A 22,554-nucleotide genomic window follows, 5' to 3' on the forward strand; every position below is an offset into this window, starting at 1 on the left:
GATGTTGATCTGTTTAGTGTTACGACCTTCTAGTCTAGGGCATATTCATTTCCAGCCCCCCTTGATTCGGAGTCGCAATACAATTTAATTAACCAATAATTCTTGGGAAAATACCCAAAGTCTTTGGCCTACGGATGCCCAATTATTACAGTCACCAGGTTTGTACATTTAAATACAGTTACTTTTTATTTATAACAAGAACTATCATGAAATATGCAGAAAATACAACTGGTTAACTATTATCTAATTCACAATATAGACCCAACTCTGCATTCCTTAGGTCTCTGGAAATCATCCCACTGAGGCAGGGTCCAATCATCACCTGTTAAGGGGCAGAATACAACCTTTTGGCTAATTCATTGCCCACCAGCCAACTAATTGAACCGAGTCCCACCCTATCTCTTGGGTGCCACAGAGTCTGAGTTCTGTTGTATAAAGTTAGCGGAGTGTACTATGTTGTAACTTTTGAATTCCCTTCTTCCCCTGCTGGACTTAAAGGTATATGTCCATTAAGCATCCATGGATCAAAATGATGATAACACACATAAAGAAAGGGGAAATAAGGGAATGAACAGGAAGGGCCCTTACAGTAAAATGTTGGAGGCTGGGGTCTCAGTAAACAGGAAAAATTAATATTTCTGTTTTTTTCTACCTCTTTCTGCAGGATTGGAGAGCGTGGATCATTATCCAATCCTTGTAGCTGTGACGGGAATTCTTGTCCGAATCCTGGTTGACTCTGACGTTCAGGGGTAAGAAATAGTGGGACAGGGGTTGAATATAGCAATATTGAATCTAGATGTGATACTTTAAAATGGTCAAGTGTTCACCACCCTTTTGCATAGTGTAATGTTTACATTAGCCATCCGAACAAAACCAGTTGTTCTTTAAGTCATGGTTGAGGAACAAGATGGACAAACCTGGAGATTTGGGTCCATTAATCATAGCGTATTCTGAAAAGAAGTTTTATGAAGGCAGGTCACAATATTGAGCTTTTACAGAGCGCTGACAGAAACAATGGCAGGTTTTCAGGAGGTTCAACTCCATCCCATTGATTAATTCGCTTTAAGCCCTGCTTAAAAATGATTGAGCCTTTTGCAATAAGATTTGCACACTTCATATCTACATTAGTGAAATGTTCACTGTTTCATTGTCTCCATTCTGTCAGTCACTGCACTTCAAAATAATTCATTGGTTATGAAGTGCTGCGAGATTGCGCCAATATGCGGTTACCAGAAAAGAACATCTTGTCCAGCAAGCTTTGAGAGAAATTACTGGACATAGCGACATGAATGATTCTGTCATCTGAATATATTCACGTGTTAAAAATCTCACTTTTCTTCAGGAACAAAATGCTTTTATGTATTAATGTATATTCTAATGTATAGACTAATGTATATTCTCATCAGCTTGAAAGAAATAGCTAGTAGGAACCAAGAAAGAATCATTAAGTACCCAGTAAGTATTCCACAACTGACTAAATGCCTTCATGGGAAATTTTTGTTTGGCTGCTGCACGCAATTCCATAATCGCTGTGTTTAATGTTTTTAATTTATTCATTCATTCAAGGTATGTGGGCATCTCAAGCAAGGTCAGCATTTATTCCCCATCCCTAATTGCCTATGAGAATGTGGTGTAAGCTGCCTCTTGACCCACTGCAGCCAAGTGGTGAAGAAACTCCAGCGCTTTTAGGCAGCGAGCTCCAGAAGTTTGACCCAATAACGATGATTGAATGACGATATTTTTCCATGTCATGAGGCTGTGTGACTTGAAGGAAAACTTAATGATGATGGTGTTTCCATACTTGAGCCTTTGCCATTCTAGGTGTTAGAGGTTCAGGCAAGGGAGGTACTGTTGAAGTTGTGCCAAATTACTGTACTGCATCTTGTAGATGCTGCACACTGTAAACATGATACACTAACCGTGAAACGATGGGTGCCAGTCAAGCAGGCTGTTTTGATCTTGATGGTGTCGAACTTCTTCAGTGTTGTTGGAGCTGCACTCTGATTCTGATTGGATTTGTTTATTGTCATGTGTGTCAAGGTACAGTGAAAAGTATTGTTCTGCATACAGTCCAGAGAGCTCATTCCATACATGAAAAAAAACATAGGGCGTACATAAATACACAATGTAAATCATCCAGGCAAATGGAGAGTATTCCAATACAATTCTGACCTGTTCCTTGAAGGTGATGGAAAGACATTCAGGAGTGAGGAGGTAAGTCACTCATATATAATTTCCAGCCTCTTACCTGCTCTTGTAGCCACAGTGTTGTAGTCTTGTTGTCACAGCATCAGGGACCCGGGTTCAATTGCGTCCTTGGGTACCTGTCTGTGTGGAGTTTGCACATTCTCCCGTGACTCCGTGGGTTTCCTCCGGGTGCTCCGGTTTCTTCCCACAATCCAAAGATGTGCAGGTTTGGTGGATTGGCCATGCTAAATAGCCCTTTAGTGTCCAAAGATGTGCAGGTTAGGTGGGGTTACGCAAATAGGGTGAGGAAGTGGGTAGACTTGATGGGCTGAATGGTCTTTCTTTCCTTTTTTGTATCCACTAAGCACAGTAATGTCTTGATACTTCTTTGAATGAGTCAAACTGGCTTAAAACTGATATTTGTAATGGTGTCAGAGGCTTAGGAGTAGATGATCTTCCACTCAACATTTCTGGCTGAAGACGATTGTCAACACTCCAGCCTTGTTTGCTGCACTCACATGCCACATGCTGGGCACTATCATCATTGATGATGGGGATGTTCCAATCATTTCAACTGAAACACGGAATCAAACTAGATAATCTCCCAACTTTTTTCTTCTTCGTTAAGCTCCTTTTGTAAGCGTTAATACATCCAGATTGAATAGGCACTTCGGAACGTTACCTATGTACACTTTGAATTGCAAGTACCTTGATTTGTGAATAGAGCAGAGATTACCCCTTAAAGACCACAACATGGTGTCGAACCTGACTGCTCGATGTAGTCTCTCAGCCCCTCACAATTTACCGATTTTTCCACTGAGGTAAGCTCTTAACTGGGGTTTATACAACACTCAGAGCAAAATTTCACTCCAATAGTTCTGGCAACTCCTATTGCATATGGACAGCAGCCAGTACACGGACACTGTTGCAGTGAGTTAATGCAGGAATGACTGATGGGGTAAGTCTGTGTAAAAGGTTTTCAGTGAGATGCTGCCAGGATTTAAAATAAAAGCTAGATACCAGGTCATGACAGGGCACTCAATTTACTGCTGTATATTTGCAGCCCATCAGGAGTGCTGTGAAGGAGTTCAATCAGAGCTCCTCTGCACTTGAGGGATATGGTAGCAGATTTCAATTGGCATCTCTGACACTGCACCAAGTTGAACACAGAAATTATGTAATTCTTGAATCCAGCACTGTGACTGTTTGCAGTTGGAGTCCCGGTGAAGATCTTACATGAACTGGTTTTGTGTTTTAAGAAACAGACTTGGCCTTCCAACAGATTACTGTCTGTAACCCTCCAGGTTTTCGATGGTGTGGGTATGGTTGCTGTCAGTAAGATAATACCGCAAAGGAAATCACAGTTCACAAAGTAAACTGAATGCAAGTGATCAACTGATCGTCAAAAATTGTAGAGCAGGCTCTGATGGTGAATGATGAAAAGCAAATAATGCAGAAAACGTTAGCAAGTAAGGAAACATAGACAGAATTGGAAACATTAACGCTGTTTCTCTCTTTACAGATACTGCCTGAATTGCTGAGTTTTTCTAACATTTTTCTCTGTTAGATTTCCAGCATCGACAGTATTTTGCTTTCTGTTTTCCGTTGATGAGTGGATCTTTCTGAATGTATGAAATCAACTGTTCATACATCAACTGTCCTTCTTGCTGTTCTCTAGTTCCCCTCTGTTGTTCCCCACCATTCTGTGGCTAAGTGACATGCTTCCAGGCTGCTGCTGATGCTTCAGAGGTGCAGGAGCAGACTGTGCGCATACTTTACTGGTCAGTGCTTCACTCTGCTGGTGGGGCTGAGTGATTAGCTGTGGCCGTTTAATATTGTAGCATTCTGTGTCACTAAAGGAATGTGTGGAATTTACCTGCTTCGATTTCTCTCTGCTATCGGTGACTTCTTTATGTAATGGGTGGCTCAGTATCTGCTGTTTTATCTGAATTTAGTTAAAATCTTTATCACCTGTAATGCTGATGCCAACACTGTAGCTTATCTCATTTTATTCATACAATTCTACTGTTTGCATAGAAACCCCATCAGACATTATGCATTAGACCTATGCAGCACTCCAGTGCGACTGTTGCTAATGGGACATCACTGTTAGAAATGGGATAATACTGACACCAGTATCCTCCTTCCCATCACTGGAATTCATTTCCATAAGTGCTAGTGCCGTCTGTATTACTCTTCTGGACCAGACTCCCAACAGTTGTTAGGATACCGGACAGAAACCCCAATATTTAATTTAATTTGTAAGACTGTGAGGAAAGGCTACGTCACTCCAGGAGTGATTCCACGTGCAAAAAGTGATATGGTAAATAAAACAAACTTTATTACTAACACAGGATTAAGATAACATCCACATCATACAAGAAAATAGCATGCAATGCTTAACAATGATAATGAAATACTAACTTGGAACTGCAATCGTTTATCTCCACTCAAGCAAATCCCATCTCAGGTCAGAATCCACATTTAAATACAGTTAGCAGACCTCGGGATACTTATGTTATAGGGATGTCTCAGATAAACTGCTTTGAGAAGGAGAGATCCTTCAGGAACCAGCTTGCAGAATCTTGCCTGTATCATCCAGCATTTGGCAAAAAGTTGCTCGACTATTCTCATTCCCAATCTCAACTGCTTTTTACCAGAAACTGAAATTCAGCACTTGACTGCTTCAGCCCCTGGCTCCTCCCATTAACGATATCATCTTAATAAAGCTAAACACAATATCTCTAATTAATTACTCCCCAGGGAACTTCCTTTTTTATAAACAAAATCCTATTAGCCTTTACTTTTACGATGCTTTAGTTATCCCATCTGTAGTCAAAAAGCCAGGCTTTCTTACAAACCGTGATTTTTAAAAACAGTACTGTAGCAGTCACATACAGACTCTAACCCAGGCTCTTAATCCTTAAAACATCAAATATATATAATACAATATATCTGAAATTCCTATATTTATCACATCTGGTACTTCATTTAGTTATTCATGTGTGAGTCTCAACGCTGAGAGTTGTCAGGCAGATTGACCACTTGGAGGAGGGCGGGGGTCATATGACAGCTCCACCCTGATTCTACTGGGGAGGGTGTCACGTGACAACTCCACCCTGATTATACAGAGGAGGGCATCACATGACAGCTCCATCCTGATTATACCGGGCAGGGCGTCACGTGACAGCTCCATCCTGATTATACTGGGGGAGATGTCATGTGACAATTCCATCCTGATTACACTGTGATAGGTGTCATGTGACAATTCCATCCTGCCTATACTGGGGAGGACGTCACGTGACAACTCCATCCTGATTATACTAGGGAGGGTGTTGCATGACATCTCCATCCTGATGATACTGGGGAGGGCGTCACGTGACAACTCCATCGTGATTATACTGGGGAAGGTGGACAGATCAAGGTCATAGCTACTTTGTGTGCCAATCATAGCTCAGTTGGTAGAACGCTCACCTCTGAGTCCCGCTCCAGGCCTTAAGCCCAAAAAACAAAGCTAATGCTCCAGTGTAGTGTGAGGGAATGTTGTTTTGTTAGAAGACGCTTTATAATGAAATGCCAAACCAAAGCGCACCTGCACTCTTGCTCCCATATTCATATCGTACTGTACATGTCCTTGAAATATTGTCACAAAATCCATGGGTGACATGTTGACATAGCAGAAAGGCACCAGTAGTTCCACCAAAAGTAGTCCTGGCACTTTTTAATTCTTATGTTGATGCTCCATCCTGGATCTATCTATTGTTTTGGGAAGTGGGGAAGAGTTTTCTCCAGAGGCAGCCAAGGTATCATAAGGTTTAGGTTAGCCATGGAAAAGGACAAGAAGCAATCCAGGACAAGAAGCAATCCAGAGTAAAAATACTTCATTGAAAGAGATCATAACTTTCAGTGGTGTGAGACCAAATCTGACCCAGGTAACTTGGAATCAAAGATTAGCAGGTAGAACTGTAATGGAGATGGTTTAGGTACAGTCAAAGTACATACACATGTACATGCATTGGTTAGCACTGCTGCCTCACTGCACCGAGGAACTGGGTTCAATCCCGGCCCAGGGTCATTGTCCATGTGGAGTTTGCACAATCTCCCCATGTCTGCATGCATCTCACCCCCACAGCCCTTAGATATGCAGGGTAGATGGATTGGCCACAATAAGTTGCCCCTCAATTGGATTTTATTTTTTAAAATTGCAAGGGACAACGGAAGGATGAGCAATGCCAGAACTCCCTGGATGTCACAAGAGTCAGAATAAGATGAAACAAGGAAAGCATGTATGTGACAGATGTCAGGTTGATAATATAAGTGAGAACCAGGCAAAATATAGAAAACTCAGGGGGGAAGTGAAAAAGAAATGAGAGAGCGACAAGATAACAAATGCAAAGAGAAAAACAGCTAACATAAAAGGGAATCAGAAAGTTTTCAAAAGCCCATAATTAGTAAAAGGGTGGTAAAAAGAGGGTGGGTCGATGAGGGAATATAAAGGAATTTACATTTGGAGGCAGACGGTGTGGCTGAAGTATTACCAAAAAGAAAAATGTTGTCAATTTCTTGTGAGAGAGTTGAGACACTAGGTAGCCTTAACATTGATGGATCGGAGGTATTAGAAAAGTTGGCTTATGGCGGCTTCGTGTAAGGGCACAAGTTTAGGGGCACTGGTGATGGCGCCCCTGCCGTTCCCGCCGGCGTGGTACTCCGCCAGTCCAGTGGTGGTGGCGGCCCTGAGAGTCTGGGGGCAGTGGAGGAGACATGTGGAAGCAGAGGGGGCATCGGTGTGGTCCCCAATCTGCGATAACCATCGGTTTGCCCTGGGAAGGATGGACGGGGGGTTCCGAATTTGGCGGAGAGCGGGGATTGAGAGGATGGGGGACTTGTTCTTAGAAGGTAGCTTCCCGAGTATGAGGGCGCTGGAGGAGAAGTTTGCATTGGCTGGGGGAAATGAACTCCGATATTTACAGGTATGGGAATTTTTGCAGAAGCAGGTACCAACCTTCCTACTCCTGCCGTTAAGGGGGATTCAGGATAGGGTGGTCTCTAGAGGATGGATAGGGGAGAGCGTCTCGGACATATATGGAGAGCTTATGAGTTCGGAGGAGACGCAAACCGAGGAGCTGAAGCGAAAGTGGGAGGAGGAGCTGGAGGGGGAGAGATTGAGGAGGACCTCTGGGCGGACGCGTTAGGAAGGGTCAATGCTACCGCAACATGTGCCAGGCTCAGCCTGATCCAATTTAAGATTGTTCATCGGGCTCACATGACAGTGGCCGGGATGAACAGGTTTTTTGCGGTGGAGGATAGGTGTGCGAAGTGTGCGGGGGGGGGGGGGCCAGCAAACCATATTCACATGTTCTGGGCATTTCCAAAACTGAGGGCGTTTTGGCAGCGGTTTGCTGACACCATGTCCACGGTATTAAGTATGAGGGTGGCAATGAGTCCGGAGGTGGCGATTTTTGGGATATCGCAGGACCCGGGAATCCAGGAGGAGAGCGAGGCGGATATTCTGGCCTTTGCTTCCCTGGTAGCCCGGAGGCGTATATTGCTGGCATGGAGGGACTCAAAGCCCCCGAAATCGGAGACCTGGCTTTCAGACATGGCAGGCTTTCTTTGCCTGGAGAAAATTAAGTTCGCCATGTGAGGGTCTCTGCTGGAGTTCGCCTGGAGGTGGCAACCATTCGTCGACTTCCTCGCAGAGAACAAATCGTCAGCAGAAAGGGGGGGGGGGGGGGGGGGGGGGGGAGGAAGGGGGTTAAGTTATTGTAGGTTAGGGGGGGTAAGTAATGGCAAGACCTGCGGGAGAGGGTGGTGGAATTTGCACTATGTATATATTTTTCTTGTAATGTATATTGTTGATTTTGTTACTGTTAAAATGCCAAAGAAATACCTCAATAAAACGTTTATTAAAGAAAAATAAAAGTTGGCTTATTTCTAGTTGATAAGGACCAAATTAATTGCGTCCGAGGATACTGAGGGAAGTGGGGGGGGGGGGGGGGGGGGGAAAGGAGAGGGGAGGAGGAGGAGGAGAGAGAGAGCTGAGGACTGGAAAATTGCAAATGTTACACCCTTATTCAAAATACGATGCACGGATAAACACAGCAGTAGTGGGCAGGTAGCTTAACCTCGGTGGTAGGAAAACCTCTGGAAACGATAATCCATGACACACAAATTGGACAAGTGTGGATTAATTAAGGAAAGCTGGGACTGATGAGTTAAGGGCAAATACATTTGACTAACTTGACATAAATTATTGATTTCTTAGAAAGAGTTTGATAAGCTTGCCAGCAAAGTGAAGCTCATGGGCTAAAAGCTGACAGTAGCAGCATGGGGACAAAGTTGACTTAGTCACAAGAAGCAAAGTCGTGGTGAATGGTTGTTTTTCGAACTGGAGGAAGGTATAAGTGGGGTTTTCAATGTCGGCACTATTGCTTTTTTCGATATATATATCAATGACCTGGACTCCAGTGTGCAGGGCACGATTTCAAAATTTGCCAGTGAGACAAAACTTGGGAGTACTGTGAAGACAATAATTGAAGGGCTTCAACAGAGCATAGGCAGGCTGTTGTAAGGCAACTGGCATTTAATGAAGGAAAGTGTGAAGTGATGTATTTTTGGTAGAAAGAATGAGGAGAACTAACATAAGTTAAAGGGTGTAATTTTAATGGGGGTGTAGGGGCCGATGGACCTGAGGTGTACGTGTATAAATCCTTAGAGAGGATGCAGAATGTGGTGGAGACAGTTTCAATCATGTATTTAGAAAGGAATTGAATAAAAACAAGTGCAATCTCACACACACACTTAGTTCACTTAACCCACCTCATTCCCCAGTTGGGCCAAGAAAATGCTGGTCAAGGACGTTTTCCTGAACACAATTCCGAAATTACCCCCCCCCCCCCCCCCCCCCTTCTTACCCTTTACTGTAACATTACCCAACCGATATTTGGGTAATTAAAAAAACTATGTTCTTTCACAGGATGTGGACATCGCTGGCTAGGCCACAATTTGTTGCCCACCCCTAATTACCCTTGAGAAAGTGGTGGTGAGCTGCCTTCTTGAACCACTACAGTCCATGTGGTGTAGGTACACCCACAGCGCTGTTCAGGAGGGAGATCCAGGATTTTGATCCCATGACAGTAAAGGAGCAGCGATACATTTCCAAGTCAGGATGGTGAGTGACTTGGAGGAGACCCTCCAGACGGTGGTGTTCCCAGTTATCTACTGCCCTGGTCCTTCTAGATTGTAGCAGTTGTGTGTTTTGAAGGTGCCAGTCCAGGAACCTGGGTGAGTTGCTGCAGTACATCTTGTAGATGGTGCACACTGCTGCTACTGTGCATCAGTGGTGGAGGGGGTGAATGTTAAAGGTGGAGGATGGGGTGCTGATCAACTGGTCTACTTTGCCCTGGATAGTGTTGAGCTTCCTGAGTGTTGCCTGCACTCACACAGGCAAGTGGAGAGTATTCCATCACATTCCTGCTGTTCTGTATTTTGTTTTTCTATTCTTCTGACCAATGTGGATAACTTTACATTTCCCCACAGTATACTCCATCTGTCATCTTGTTGTCTACTCACTGTCAGTATCGCTGCAACCTTTGTGTCCTCCTCGCATCTTGCATTTCCACCTAACTTTGTATCGTCAACAAACTTTGATACATTAGCCTCTGCCTCTTCGTCCAACTCATTAATATAGATTGTAAATATTTGAAACCCCAGCACTCACCCTTGCCATATTCCATTCGTACCAGCCTGCCAATTTGAAAATGCCTGATTTATCCCACCTGAAAGATGATCTTATCTCTACTTGGGATAAGGTACTCAGTCCGGTCGAAGAGGTATACAAAGCACTCTTTATATTTCAAGAATTCACTTCATAGATCTGCGCAAAATTAAATCAAACAACTTTTGTGAGTATGGAGAAAGGTCCTTGAGATGCGGGAGAATAAAATAACAGATTTCAAACTAAGAGCAATTCCAGAAAAGCTACAAAATAAGTTATTTCAAAAAAGTTTTTTTTAAAAGTAATTTTCACAGGTGCTTCAAGAATCTCGGAAGGCTAAAATTCTTCTCATCAGTCATACGGATCACATTCTTAAGGTAATCTTTATCTATGGTTTAGTCCCTTATTTACTTTCATTGGTTTAATTCTCAGCTGAGACCCCCTTGATTTGTTCAGGAAAGTGTCAGTCACTTAACAGGTGATTGGTTAATTAGACATTAAGCAATTACTCCAAATTAATTATCCTTTCTTTGATATTGTATGATTCCCGTGCCTCCTGTCCCACGGTCAAACTCCCTACGTCACATCTGGTCTATTCACATTGTTGCAAGATTGTTGCAAATTCATTGAATGTACCCTTGTATCGCTTCTCTCGCAGTACATCCTTTGCAACATTTGTCAGCATCTATAGACAGTCATGGTCAAAATTCAATAGTTTAGTCAATTTTTATAACTTGATCATATTTCTGCAGATTCAGTAATTTTTCAAGAATCATTTTATTTTCTAGTGTATTTTAGCTAATTATCTTAAAGGACCCCCTCTATAATTGTTGAATCCAACACCACTCCACTACTTTTTGCCCATGAACCAGTCCCCTCTCTGTGCTTATATATTACCAATAACTCCATGAACCCGTAATATGTGTTAACCTTTTGAGTGACCCTTATTAAATGCGCTTTGGAAATCCAAGTTTACATCATCTATTGGTTTCCCTTTATCTGCTCTATTATGTATCTCCTCAAAAAAACTCTAATAAAAAACTCAAACACCATACCCCTTTTGTAAAACCATATTGACTTTGATCATACTATGCTTCTGTAAGTGCATTGTTAAGACTTCCTTAATTATTATTAATAAATAATATTAATTATAATATAAATCCAGTATTCCTGATGATTGCGGGCCAACAGATGTTATACATGGCCATGGAGATCATCGAATAGAAACAAAAGATCTAAGTCCCGATTTTCTCTGGTGGGATAGTGGCAGAATCGGCAGAAAGATGTGACATTCAGGCCAATCCCCCTGCTGCCCGTGATTGCTGGTGGGGAAGCAGGACACAGCTTCCAGATCCATTTCCTGCCATTTCACTCCCAATACCATCGCTCCCAAAGATCCATCCAGTGGGATATGGTAATAATTCCGGAATAATAGCTCCAAAATCTATATGGGAGGGAGAAGATTGGGCGTCACGCTGGCACAGTGGTTAGCACTGCTGCCTCACAGCCCCAGAGACCCGTGTTTGATTCTGACCTTGGGTAACTGTGGAATTTGTACATTCTTCCCGTGTCTGCGTGGGTTTTCTCCGGGTGCTCCTGTTTCCTCCTACAGTCCAGAGTTGTGCACGTTAGCTGGATTGGCCATGCTAAACTGTCGCTGTGTGGGGTTAGGGGATAGGGTGGGGGATTGGGCCTTTTCACAGGGTCGGTGCAGACTTGATGGGCCAAATGGCCTCCTTCTGCACTGTAGGGATTCTATGAAGATCTGGAAGATTGGCTATTCTTCCGTTTCAATGCCTCTGGACCCTACCAAACCATTCATAGAATTTACAGTGCAGAAGGAGGCCATTCGCCCCATCGAGTCTGCACCGGCTCTTGGAAAGAGCACCCTACCCAAGGTCCACACCTTCACCTTATCTCCATAACCCAGTAACCCCACCCAACACTAAGGGCAATTTTGGACACTAAGGGCAATTTAGCATGGCCAATCCACCTAACTTGCACATCTTTGGACTGTGGGAGGAAACCGGAGCACCCGGAGGAAACCCACGCGCACACGGGGAGAATGTGCAGGCTCCGCACAGACAGTGACCCAAGCCGGGAATCGAACCTGGGACCCTGGAGCTGTGAAGCAATTGTGCTATCCACAATGCTACCGTGCTGCCCACATTGATGTGCAAGATTCTGAATGGGTTTGACCTGGTAGACACTGGGACATATACTCCCAGCTGGTGAATCTAGAATATGAGAGCACAATTTTTCAATAAAGGGCTAATCATTTAGGACTGAGGAATTGCTTCACTCAGAGGATGAATGTTTTAAAGCCTCTACTCCAGAAGGTTCTGGATGCTCCATCATCGAATACATTTTGGGCTGGGATAGATGGATATTTATTCTTGGGAAATCACAGAGTATGGAGAAAAGGCAGATGATCAACCATTATTGTTTTGATTTGTAGATCAGGCTGAAGGAGCCATGTGGTCTATTACTGAGAGTTCTTATGTTCTTAAACAACAACAGGATTCAACACAGCAAATTGATGCCTCACTCTGGAGAAAACTGCTACAGGTTACAGCTTTTCTTGCAATAATCACTCAAAGGAGATACTGCAGCTCTAAGGGATGAACGTCATACTATAAACCAGAGCTCTCAGTACTTCATGATCTCATTTCATTTCATCTAGACTGGAACATGCACTCAATGAGCAAAAGTTAGCATTTCAGATCAACATAATAGCAACCTTAAAAATTACACAGTGGAATTAGTTTGAAACTTGTAGCTATTGCAAGCACTTGGAAGCAAAGATGTGTAAAGTCAGCATCTTCTTGCCCCCCTGTCTCGAGAGGCAATAGGTGCGTGCCAATGGGTCACTGACTGATTTGGCAGTATCTGGTTCTCTATGCGGTGTCGCCTCATGGTCTTGCCTTCTGAGATTCTTCTCTCCGCCTCTTTTCACTCCATCATTCACTGCTGTCTGCCAGCTCTGGTGATCGCTGGCAACTTGTGGGCCATGTCACCGGACTTCATGTCACGTTTGCAGAAGTCTTTGAAGTGAAGGGATGGGTGGCAAGTGGGTCTTATGTTGGTGGCGAGCTCGCTTTACAATATGTCCTTGGGGATCCTGCCACCCTCCTTGCAACTCACATGTCTGAACCATCTCAAGTGCTGCTGGCTCGGTATGGCATACATGCTGAAGATATTACTATCTCGAGGACTTTTATGTTGGAGATGCAGTCCTGCTACCTATTGCCAAGGATTTGTTGGAGGCAGCAAGGATGGAATATATTGAGGTGTCGTTCTTGGTTGGCATACATTGTCCAGGCCTCCAGGCTGTAAAGCAGAATTCTGAGGACACAGGCTTGGAACACTCAAACTTTTGTGTTCCGTGTGAGTACGCTATTTTTCCGACAGACCCTCAGTCAGTTTGCACAAACCAGTAGATGCCTTTCTAATGCGCCTGTTGATTTCTGCATTGAGAGACAGGTTGCTGGTAATGGTTGAGTCCAAGTAGTTAAAATGTTGGACCACTCCAAGTGTGGTCACCCATGCTGATGGATGGAGTATTTATAACATCCTGTCCCATGACGTTTGTTTTCTTGAGACTGATGGTTAAGCCAAATTTGTTACAGGCAGCCACAAGCCTGTCGATAAATCTCTGCAAACACTCTTCTGTGTGAGCTGTTAATGCAGCGTCGTCAGCACAGAGGAGTTCCCTGATGAGAACACTCTGTATTTTTGTCTTTGCTCTAAGATGGGTGAGGTTGAACAGGCTGCCATCTGATCTTGCGTGAAGAAAAATTCCTCCTTTGGGAGACTTGAACACAAAGTCAGCCTATTCTAAATAAAAGACCTGCTCGTAGGAGCCTGTCGGACAATAGCAGACTGTACACTGCTTATTTCTCACGGTTCCAATCCAGGGAGAACTGTTGTATGCCTCATCCTTATTATCTTTCAGTTGGATGTCAACTATGCAATGGAAAGGCCCAATTATTAAATACTATGCAACTGCAGAAGCTCCCTGTGTTAACTGGAATAGATACCTTTAACCCATAAAAGGCAAGCTCATAAAACCAGTGGTACAGCCATGAACCACATCTCAATGAAGGAGACATCTGATGACAAGTTGTTGAGAAGTGCATAAGTTCCACTCCTCCACAGCTTTGGAGGTGTTCCTGAGTAATAAAATCAATATTCAAGAGAAGAGTGACGAAGTACTTCATTGAGGCAACAAGGTCACCAAGAATGGCCATGAAGAAAACTATTTTAACAATTCTGATTCCACCAGAAATTTCAAACTGGTGGGTAATTCAAGAGTTAACCTCCGCTTCCGAAGATTCTGAATGTATTCTGTAAAGGGTAATGGGGTGGGAATTAAAGGTGAGATGAATCAATTCTCCTGGTAAATGAATACATTTTCAGAGAGAAGAAGAAGTGGACTGAATGCCAGAGAAATTGAGCAGACAACACGGAGCAGCAGAGGACAGGCACATGTCCTTGCTATCAATTGAAAGATATCAAAGACCAGAAAACTGACAGATCTGGTGTGATTGATACTTGATATCGCTCAATGGTCAAACTTGAGGGAGTAATCTTACCAGCTCCATAGAAATTAGAGTTGAAGGAATGAGTGAACTTTCTCTTTCAGGGCTTGCGGCTGTACCAGAAGGATGGAAGAAGGCAGAACAAGGAATTCATAAAACTTCCCAAGTGATAGGTTTGGCCAGGGGAGAGGAAGAGGAGCAGTTGCTGAGACAGATAGCAGTTCCTGTTATTTTTGAATTATGATCCTTTCCTGAATTGGTGTGACATTTATGATCAGGGGTTATGTGTAGAAGGCAGGAAAATGGGAATGAGAAATATATCAGCCATGACTGAATAGCGGAGCAGACTCAATGGGCAGAATGGCCTAATTCTGCTCCTATGTCTTATGATATTTATAGTAAATTTGCTCTACTAGCACCCATCGACTTGGGATTTCGAGGCAAGGCCCCATTGGTCTTGAGCATGGGCTTTAGTCAATGGGACTGTATTTTTCGCTCCCTCATTGTTCCAGGCCCTGAATACTTGTACTGATCTCACTTTGCAATCTTACCAGTGTCAATATAATGGGCATTCACTGTGCTGAATTAACTGGAAAAGTCTAATTTTGATTAACCTCATTTGTATGCAAATTCTAATTAACATAACCAATTAACCATATTGTAATTGCAGAAAATGGTTTCTCTCCTAATTAATCTGTGTTGCATGCACAAATTAGATTTAATCTCCAACATTACAAAAACATCCATCAAAGTCCAGCAAAGCAATTCCTTTCTGAAAGAGTTTTGAAAGTTATTTCTGGCCGGCTGGCATGGTGGCACAGTGGTTAGCACTTCTGCATCACAACTCCAGTGACCTGAGTTCAATTCTGGCCTTGTGTGGAGTCTGCACATTTTGCCGTGTCTGCGTGGGTTTCTTCCGGATGCTCCAGTTTCCTCCCACAGCCCAAAGATGTGCAGGTTAGGTGAATTGGCTTGATAAAATTGCCCCTTAATGTCCAAAGTTTCGGTGGGGTTATGGGGATCGTACAGAGGAGTGGGACTGGATAGGGTATTCTTTCAGAGGGTTGCTGCAGACACAATGGGCCGAATGGCCTCCTTCTGCACTGTAGGTATTCTATTTGGGAGATATGTTCCTGCTAGCAATTCAGCAACAAACAACATCATGTTTTGATCAATCACAGGGGTTCCAAAACCCGGATCCACGAATTACCAGGGGTCTCCAGAGGGTCCATGATGCTGCCGACTGCCACGTGACAGGCAAGCGTTGATTGCAATACTCCAGATTTTTAAATTGGCAGGGAAAACAAATAGGCCGATCTCGGTTTATCAGCATTGAGTGCTTTGAGAGGCCTTGCTCTGATTGGAGCATTTGATTTATTCAATCCCACTGTTACGGGGCATAAACCCCCCCCCCCCCCCCCCCCCCCCCCCCCCCCCCCCCGCTCCATACATGCTTCACTACATGGTGCTGGGCCCTGGGTTGGCACTATCAGCAGTCTGGTCCGTGGGGTGAAGGGTGATGACAACCCGCTCTGCGATGAGCTCTGATGCTTACCATCATTGGACAATGTCTGACTCCTGCCCTCGGTAGCACATTCCGCCATCCAACCAGTGATCCCTGCATGCGAACTGGCCATCCCAGTGCAATGTCCCACCGAATGCTTAGAGTAGCAGAAGTGGGGACGGGCTGTGGGGGGCAGGAGAGGGAGTAAGAGGGGGGCAGAGCTGGGCACCGGGGCAGTGTGCCGTGGCTGTCCTGGGGGCCCTGGCCCGTGCCCACCTCTGCCCATGACCTCACCCGCACACCCTTTCCTCCTAGCCCAGCCTATCCCTCGCATCCTGCAGACAGAGACAGAGCACCAAGGCAGTTTGGAACGTTAGTGTACAGAGGTCTTTATTGTGATATAAACATGTGCCCTATCCCTAACACTGTCTTATCCGCTGCACCCATACCAGCTTAATTGGGGTCTAGTTTTCTGGCCTGGGTCTCAATGCTTGCAGGTATGAGCAAAGTGACTGGGTACTCTAAATTTTTTTTAAATGGCATGACTTGCAGTGAGGCTCATATCATTTTGCCTCTGTATTGTCACGCTGGTCGATTGATACAGGTCAGTGACGAAGAGGTTAAAAACATCTTCTTCATGTCCTCCCTGTGCTGAACTTCCAGGAAAAATAAGTGGAATAATTGTGTTCCTTGGTATAATTACTGATGTAATCTACTTAGGGTAGTGACAGATGGGACCTAAAGGAAATTGCATCAGTTTTGTGTTCAGCAACGTGAAGGGTATTGGTGCTGGAGAATGCAACACTTCTCTGGCACCTATTGTTAGTGGCAAATTCCCAGATCAGTTATAGGATTGTTAGATACAGAGGAAAGCCGCCTGTGCTCAGCCTGAATAATAGGCCTCAGTTTCAATCTCAGGCCATCAACCGTGCTCCAGCAGTGTAATAGTTTGTCCTACCAACCATCCTGTGACTCTCTGACCCTTCTCTTTGTGCAAAAGCCACTTACGGAGTTGAGCGTTATGGTTTCATGCTGTGTGCCTTTGTCCTGTACCTCTACTGAAAGCATATGATGCTCCTACCAAGAAAGAAGAATTGCCATTTGTTTTCCCTTTCTTCTCCGCTGCAGCAAGACGCTTAAATTGCAGGTTGGGTTGAGAGGCTCTGGGCTGTGCTTTCGGCTTGGATTGACATTTTTGGCTGATGTTCCATTGGAAACTTTGATGATTTTTGCAGAATATCCCCACATGAAGTTTCCAGGCGCAGGTATCACTCACATTGGCTATGTCTGTCATCTGATTGCTTCGTTCACACCTGACTAAATTAAATTGCCTGTTCAGCAGCACTCTGAGATTTAGCTTTGTGAGGGATTCACAAAATCTGAACAACTTGTTTTTTGGGAAACTCTGTCCTGGGTACAGTAGCCGACAAAACCATTTTGACTGGATCATCCGTCTGTGTGGCAATTTCGAGACTTCTACATAAGTTTAACAAGTGTTCAATGCACAAAGTTTCATGATATATTTATTAAATCATGAGAAACCAGGATATCCAAGTATCAAACTGCCTCTGGCTCAGTGAAGTGGACAGTATGAATTAATACTTTGAGTGAAAACTGTCCGTTTGCCATTGTACACTTTATCAGGACCTTCAGAGATTCACAATGAATATAATAACAGTATCTCTATTGCTTAATGTGCTTTACTGCACAGAGTCATACCGTACAGAAGATGCCCTTCGGCCCATCAAGTCTGTACCGACAAAACTACATTAATCCCACTTTCCAGTGCTTGTAATTTACACACTGCTTCCTGTCCTTGACACACAATTTGGATTTGATTTATTGTCACGCGTACCAAGGTACAGGGAAAAGTATTGTTCTGCGTATAGTCCAGACAGATCGTTCCATAAATGAAAAACCACAGGACATACGATAAATATACAATGTAAATACATAGACACCGACATCGAGTGAAGCATACCGTGTGCAGTACTACTCAGTAGAGAAGATGTGTGAAGAGATCAGATCAGCCCATAAGAGGGTCATTTCGGAGTCTGGCAACAGCGGGGAAGAAGCTGTTTTTTGAATCTGTTATTGCGTGTTCTCAGACTTTTGTATCTCCTGCCCAATGGAAGAAGTTGGAAGAGTGAATAAGACGGGTGGGAGGGGTCTTTGATTATGCTGCCCAATTTCCCAAGGCAGCAGGAGTTGTATGGGAGGCGGGTTCGCGTAGTGGACTGGGCTGTGTTCACAACCCTAGTTTCTTGCGGTCTTAGGCTGAGCAGATGCCATACCAGGCTGTGATGCAGCCAGATAGGATGCATCTGTACTTGGCCCATAGCCATGAATGTTATGACATTTCAAGTGCTCGACCACGCACATTTTAAAGGTTGTGAGGTTTCCTCTACTACCCTTCCAGGCAGTGCATTCCAGGCTTCCACCACCCTCTAGATGAAAATTGTTTTCCTCAAATCCCCTCTCAACCTCCTGCCTTTCACATTAAAATTCTGCCCCTCATTATTGACACTTCAACTGAGGGAATAGGTGCTTCCTATCCCGCCTGTCCACACCCCTTATATTTTTACACCTCAATCCATTCTCCACCCAACCTTCTCTGTTTTAAAGAAAACAACCCAAGTTTATCTGGCCTCCCTTCAGAGCTCAAATGCTCCATCCCTGGCAACATCCTGGTGAATCTCCTTTGCATCCTTTCCAGTGCAATCACATCCTTCAAATAGTGAGTCGACCAGAACTGCACACCGTACTTCAGCTGTGGCCTCACCAAAGATTTGTACAGCTCCAACATAACAGCCCTGCTCTTATAATCTTATAATCTATCCCTCATTGAATAAAGCCAAGCATCCCATATGCCTTCTTAACTATCCTATTAACTTGTCTATCATGTAATGCATAAGCAATTCTGTATGCTAATATGTTAGATCTCCAACCAGCAGGTGGCAGTAGAACAACATTGCACCCTCGGGGAGTCTGAGTGAGGAGTCATCATGGATAGTCGTGTTTTGTATTAGCTCTCGTATTATGGTTGTTAACAGTATACTGTTCGTTAGTAGTATTAATATTGTTTTCTACCCACGTTATTGTAATTTAATAAATCTTAACTAGTCATGAACTAGAAATTCTTTGGTTTCTAACATTGCAACGCACTAGAACATAACATGGTACCAGAAGTGATGATCTATGAATTGAGGATCTGAAGTAAAGAACTTAAGAAACAGTACTACTATAAATAAAATCTACTAATCAATGAAGAGCATCAACAGAACACATCTCAATGCTCAGCTGGTCACCAAAAAAAAATGGATAGCTTGAAAACACCACAAAGTCTTCGTGTAACTGGTAAGGTAGATGCAAATTGGTGCGCTCTTCAGTCACAGTTTACCTTGTACATAGCGGCTCTAGGTTTACAGGCACAGTCTGATAAACGGAAATAGCGTTGCTGTTCACAGTAGCAGGTCCGCGGGCTATCAAAATCTTTAACATGCTTAATTTTGAGAGAGAGAGACAGATAGTGAAAACTTTGATGCCACCGTTAAAATGTTCGATGAGCATTGTACCCCGAAGAATGAAACCTTTGAAAGGTAGATTTCAGAACGCGCACACAGCAGACAGTCAGGTCGGGTTGTTCGACAGAGTGTGTAAATTCAATGGTGTGTGTTAAGAAACGCCATAATGATTTAAGAATATGCATGGATCCGAAAGACCTCAATGTCAACATCAAGCGAGAACACTATCCAATACCAAAAGGTGAAGAAATAATGAGTGAAATGTCAGGTGTGACATGCTTCAGTAAACTGGATGCATTGCAGTGTTTTTGGCAACTGAAATTGGATGAAGAGAGTACAAAGTATTCTACATTTAACACTCCATTTGGGCGCTTCTGTTTTCTCCGAATACCTTTTGGTATAATATCCGTATTTGAAATCTTTCACAGGGCAATGGAGCACATTGTGGAAGGTATTCAAGGAGATCTTGTGTATTTTGACGATATAATAATATGGGATTCTATGAAGGAAGAACACAGCGATCGACTCATCAAAGTACTAGTGTTAAGAAGTATGGGCTAAGGTTGAACAACGCCAAGTGTCAATTTGCTGATAAATAAATCACGTTTCTGGGGGAACAAGTTGTCTGCTCAAGGCGTACAACCTGATCAAATGAAAATCGGGCAATAATGAATATGCCACGACCGTCAGACAAGAAAGGAGTTCTGAGGATATTAGTAATAATCAACTTTATAGGCAAATTTATTCCGAGTTTGTCAGCCAAGACAACTTGTCTGAGAGAAGTTATCAAGAAGATGAACACTTTTGAATGGACAGATAAGCATGAGCAAGAATGGCTTACTCTGAAGACAGCTTTGACAACAGCTCCAGTGCTAGCATTTTTCGACCCGACCAAGAAAACAAAAGTCTCGACTGATGCGTCGAAGGATGGGTTGGGTGCCGTTCTGTTACAGCAGGAAGGTGGAGAGGATTGGAAGCCAGTTGCCTCTGCGTCGAGGTCCATGATTAACTCTTGAGTGTCGATATGCTCAAATTGAGAAGGAATGTCTTGGACTAGTTAATGGCTTGGAAAAGTTTCATAGCTATGTGTGTGGCCTGCCAACTTTTCTGGTAGAAACGGATCACAGACCATTGGTAGCCATCGTCAAAAAAAACCTAAGTGATATGTTACCATGAATCCAGAGAATGATGATGAAGCTCCATCGGAATGATTTTGATCTAATTTACACTCAAAGCAAGCACATTGTAGTTGCAGATGTGCTATCAAGAGCTACAGCTGTGCTGAAAGACAACCATATTGACAACCAACATGCAAGTGCATGTCAATCTAATAACAGAGACACTGCCGGTGTCTGATGAAAAATTGAAACTAATAGTGGCAGAAACCAAAAAGGATGAAGTTCTGCAGATGGTAATCAAGAATCTCAACGAGGCATGGCCAAAAGGGTTATGTTCAAAATACCACAGCATCAGAGCAGAACTAAGTGTAACCAATGGATTCCTACTAAGGCAACAAAGAATAATAATACCACAGTCTCTGCGAGCCAAAATTTTACAAAACATTCATGAGGGCCAGCTCGCAATTGAAAAGTGTAAAAGAAGAGCACAAGACACGAGTGTTGCATTGATTACTGGGTCCAGTGGATGATGCAATACAGATTACTGGATCCAGTGCCGGGTGGGATACTGAATACTGGATGCAGTGGAGGATGTGACAATAATTACTGAAACCAGTATGGTGTGTGATACTCATTACTGGTTTCAGTGTAGGGTGTGTTGCTAACTACTGAATCCAGTAAAGGGTGCAGTACTAAATCCAGTGGGGGGCAGGGGTGGAGGAGTGATACCAATTACTGGATTCAGTGTAGCATGTAGTCCTAATTACTGTATCCAGTGTAGGCTGTGATACTGATTACTAGGTCCCATGTAGGGTGTAATACTGATTACTGGGTTTAATGAAGTTTGTGATACTGATTACTGGACCCAGTGTAAGGTATGACAATGACGATTGAATCCATTATGATGTGTGAAATTCATTATTGGTTTCATTGTGGGGCGATACGGTGGCATAGTGGTTAGCATTGCTGCCTCACAGCACCAGAGACCCGAGTTCGATTCCAACCTCGGGTGACTGCGTGGAGTTTGCACTTTCTTCCCATGTCTGCGTGGGTTTCCTCCGGGTGCTCTGGTTTCCTTCCACCGTTCAAAGATATACAGGCTAGGTGGATTGGTCATGCTAAATTGCCGCTAAGTGGGGATAGGCTGGGGGATTGGGCCTAGGTAAGGTGCTCTTTCAGTGGTTTGGTGCAGACTTGATGGGCTGGATAGCCTCCTTCTGCACTGTAGAGATTCTATGATTCTGCTCGGTCTCCCCACCTCCCCTTATTTGTAAATGCTTTGTTAAGGAGCGGACTGATCTCACTGAGCACCACTCTGTCTTACAAAACCATATCTGTGAAAACAACTATTCTGGTTGGCAATATCCCTGACTGTAAGCCTTCAGATCTCACATCCAGACAAACAGACACAGGCCTTCTTAATGCTATTAATGCTAATTCCATTAAGTATGCAGTTACCAAATATTCTGTCTGAACCGTAAAGACAGCAGCAATCTAAATTGGTGGATCGATTCCAGTATTACCATTCCATCTCACCCAGCTATTAAAAACTGCATTAGTACATCCAGTTGAACCACTGTATTTATTTCTGAAGAGCTATGAGGCCTATGTGTTACTAAATCACAACTTTGAGGGAGAGTGAACAGTCTTGTTACAAGATGACCCCTCACAGCAGCACTCACTTCTTCCGAGCTAAAGGGGGGGGGGGGGGGGGGGCAGAACTGTGATGGATGATATAGTTGGGTAGTGGGATGGAGAAGCTGAAGCAGAATAAAGGGTCACGGACCGGGGGAGCTCAGGAGAAATTGTCAAAGACGTCATGGACATAAATCGAAGGGAGTGTTAATGGTAGTGTGAAACACTAAAGAAGATATTGAGCACCACCTTATCCACCGTGCTTTCTGACTGTATAACCCATCACATTTCTACCCCACTTCAGCTCTGAAGAAGAGTTATACGGGCT

At 43.7% G+C, this 22,554-nt stretch overlaps 1 protein-coding gene across 2 annotated transcripts in view; it reads left to right on the forward strand.

The window, feature by feature from the left end:
- rnf123 (ring finger protein 123) overlaps positions 1-22,554 on the forward strand; it is a 718,228-nt gene that overhangs the window by 477,414 nt on the left and 218,260 nt on the right. For both annotated transcript variants that reach the window (XM_072472026.1, XM_072472027.1), the window contains exon 34: positions 665-749. In XM_072472026.1, coding sequence (XP_072328127.1) covers positions 665-749 — 85 coding nt within the window. The remainder of the gene's footprint in view (positions 1-664; positions 750-22,554) is intronic.

The sequence above is a fragment of the Scyliorhinus torazame genome, chromosome 13 (assembly GCF_047496885.1).
Source record: "Scyliorhinus torazame isolate Kashiwa2021f chromosome 13, sScyTor2.1, whole genome shotgun sequence".
Taxonomy (NCBI): Eukaryota; Metazoa; Chordata; class Chondrichthyes; order Carcharhiniformes; family Scyliorhinidae; genus Scyliorhinus; species Scyliorhinus torazame.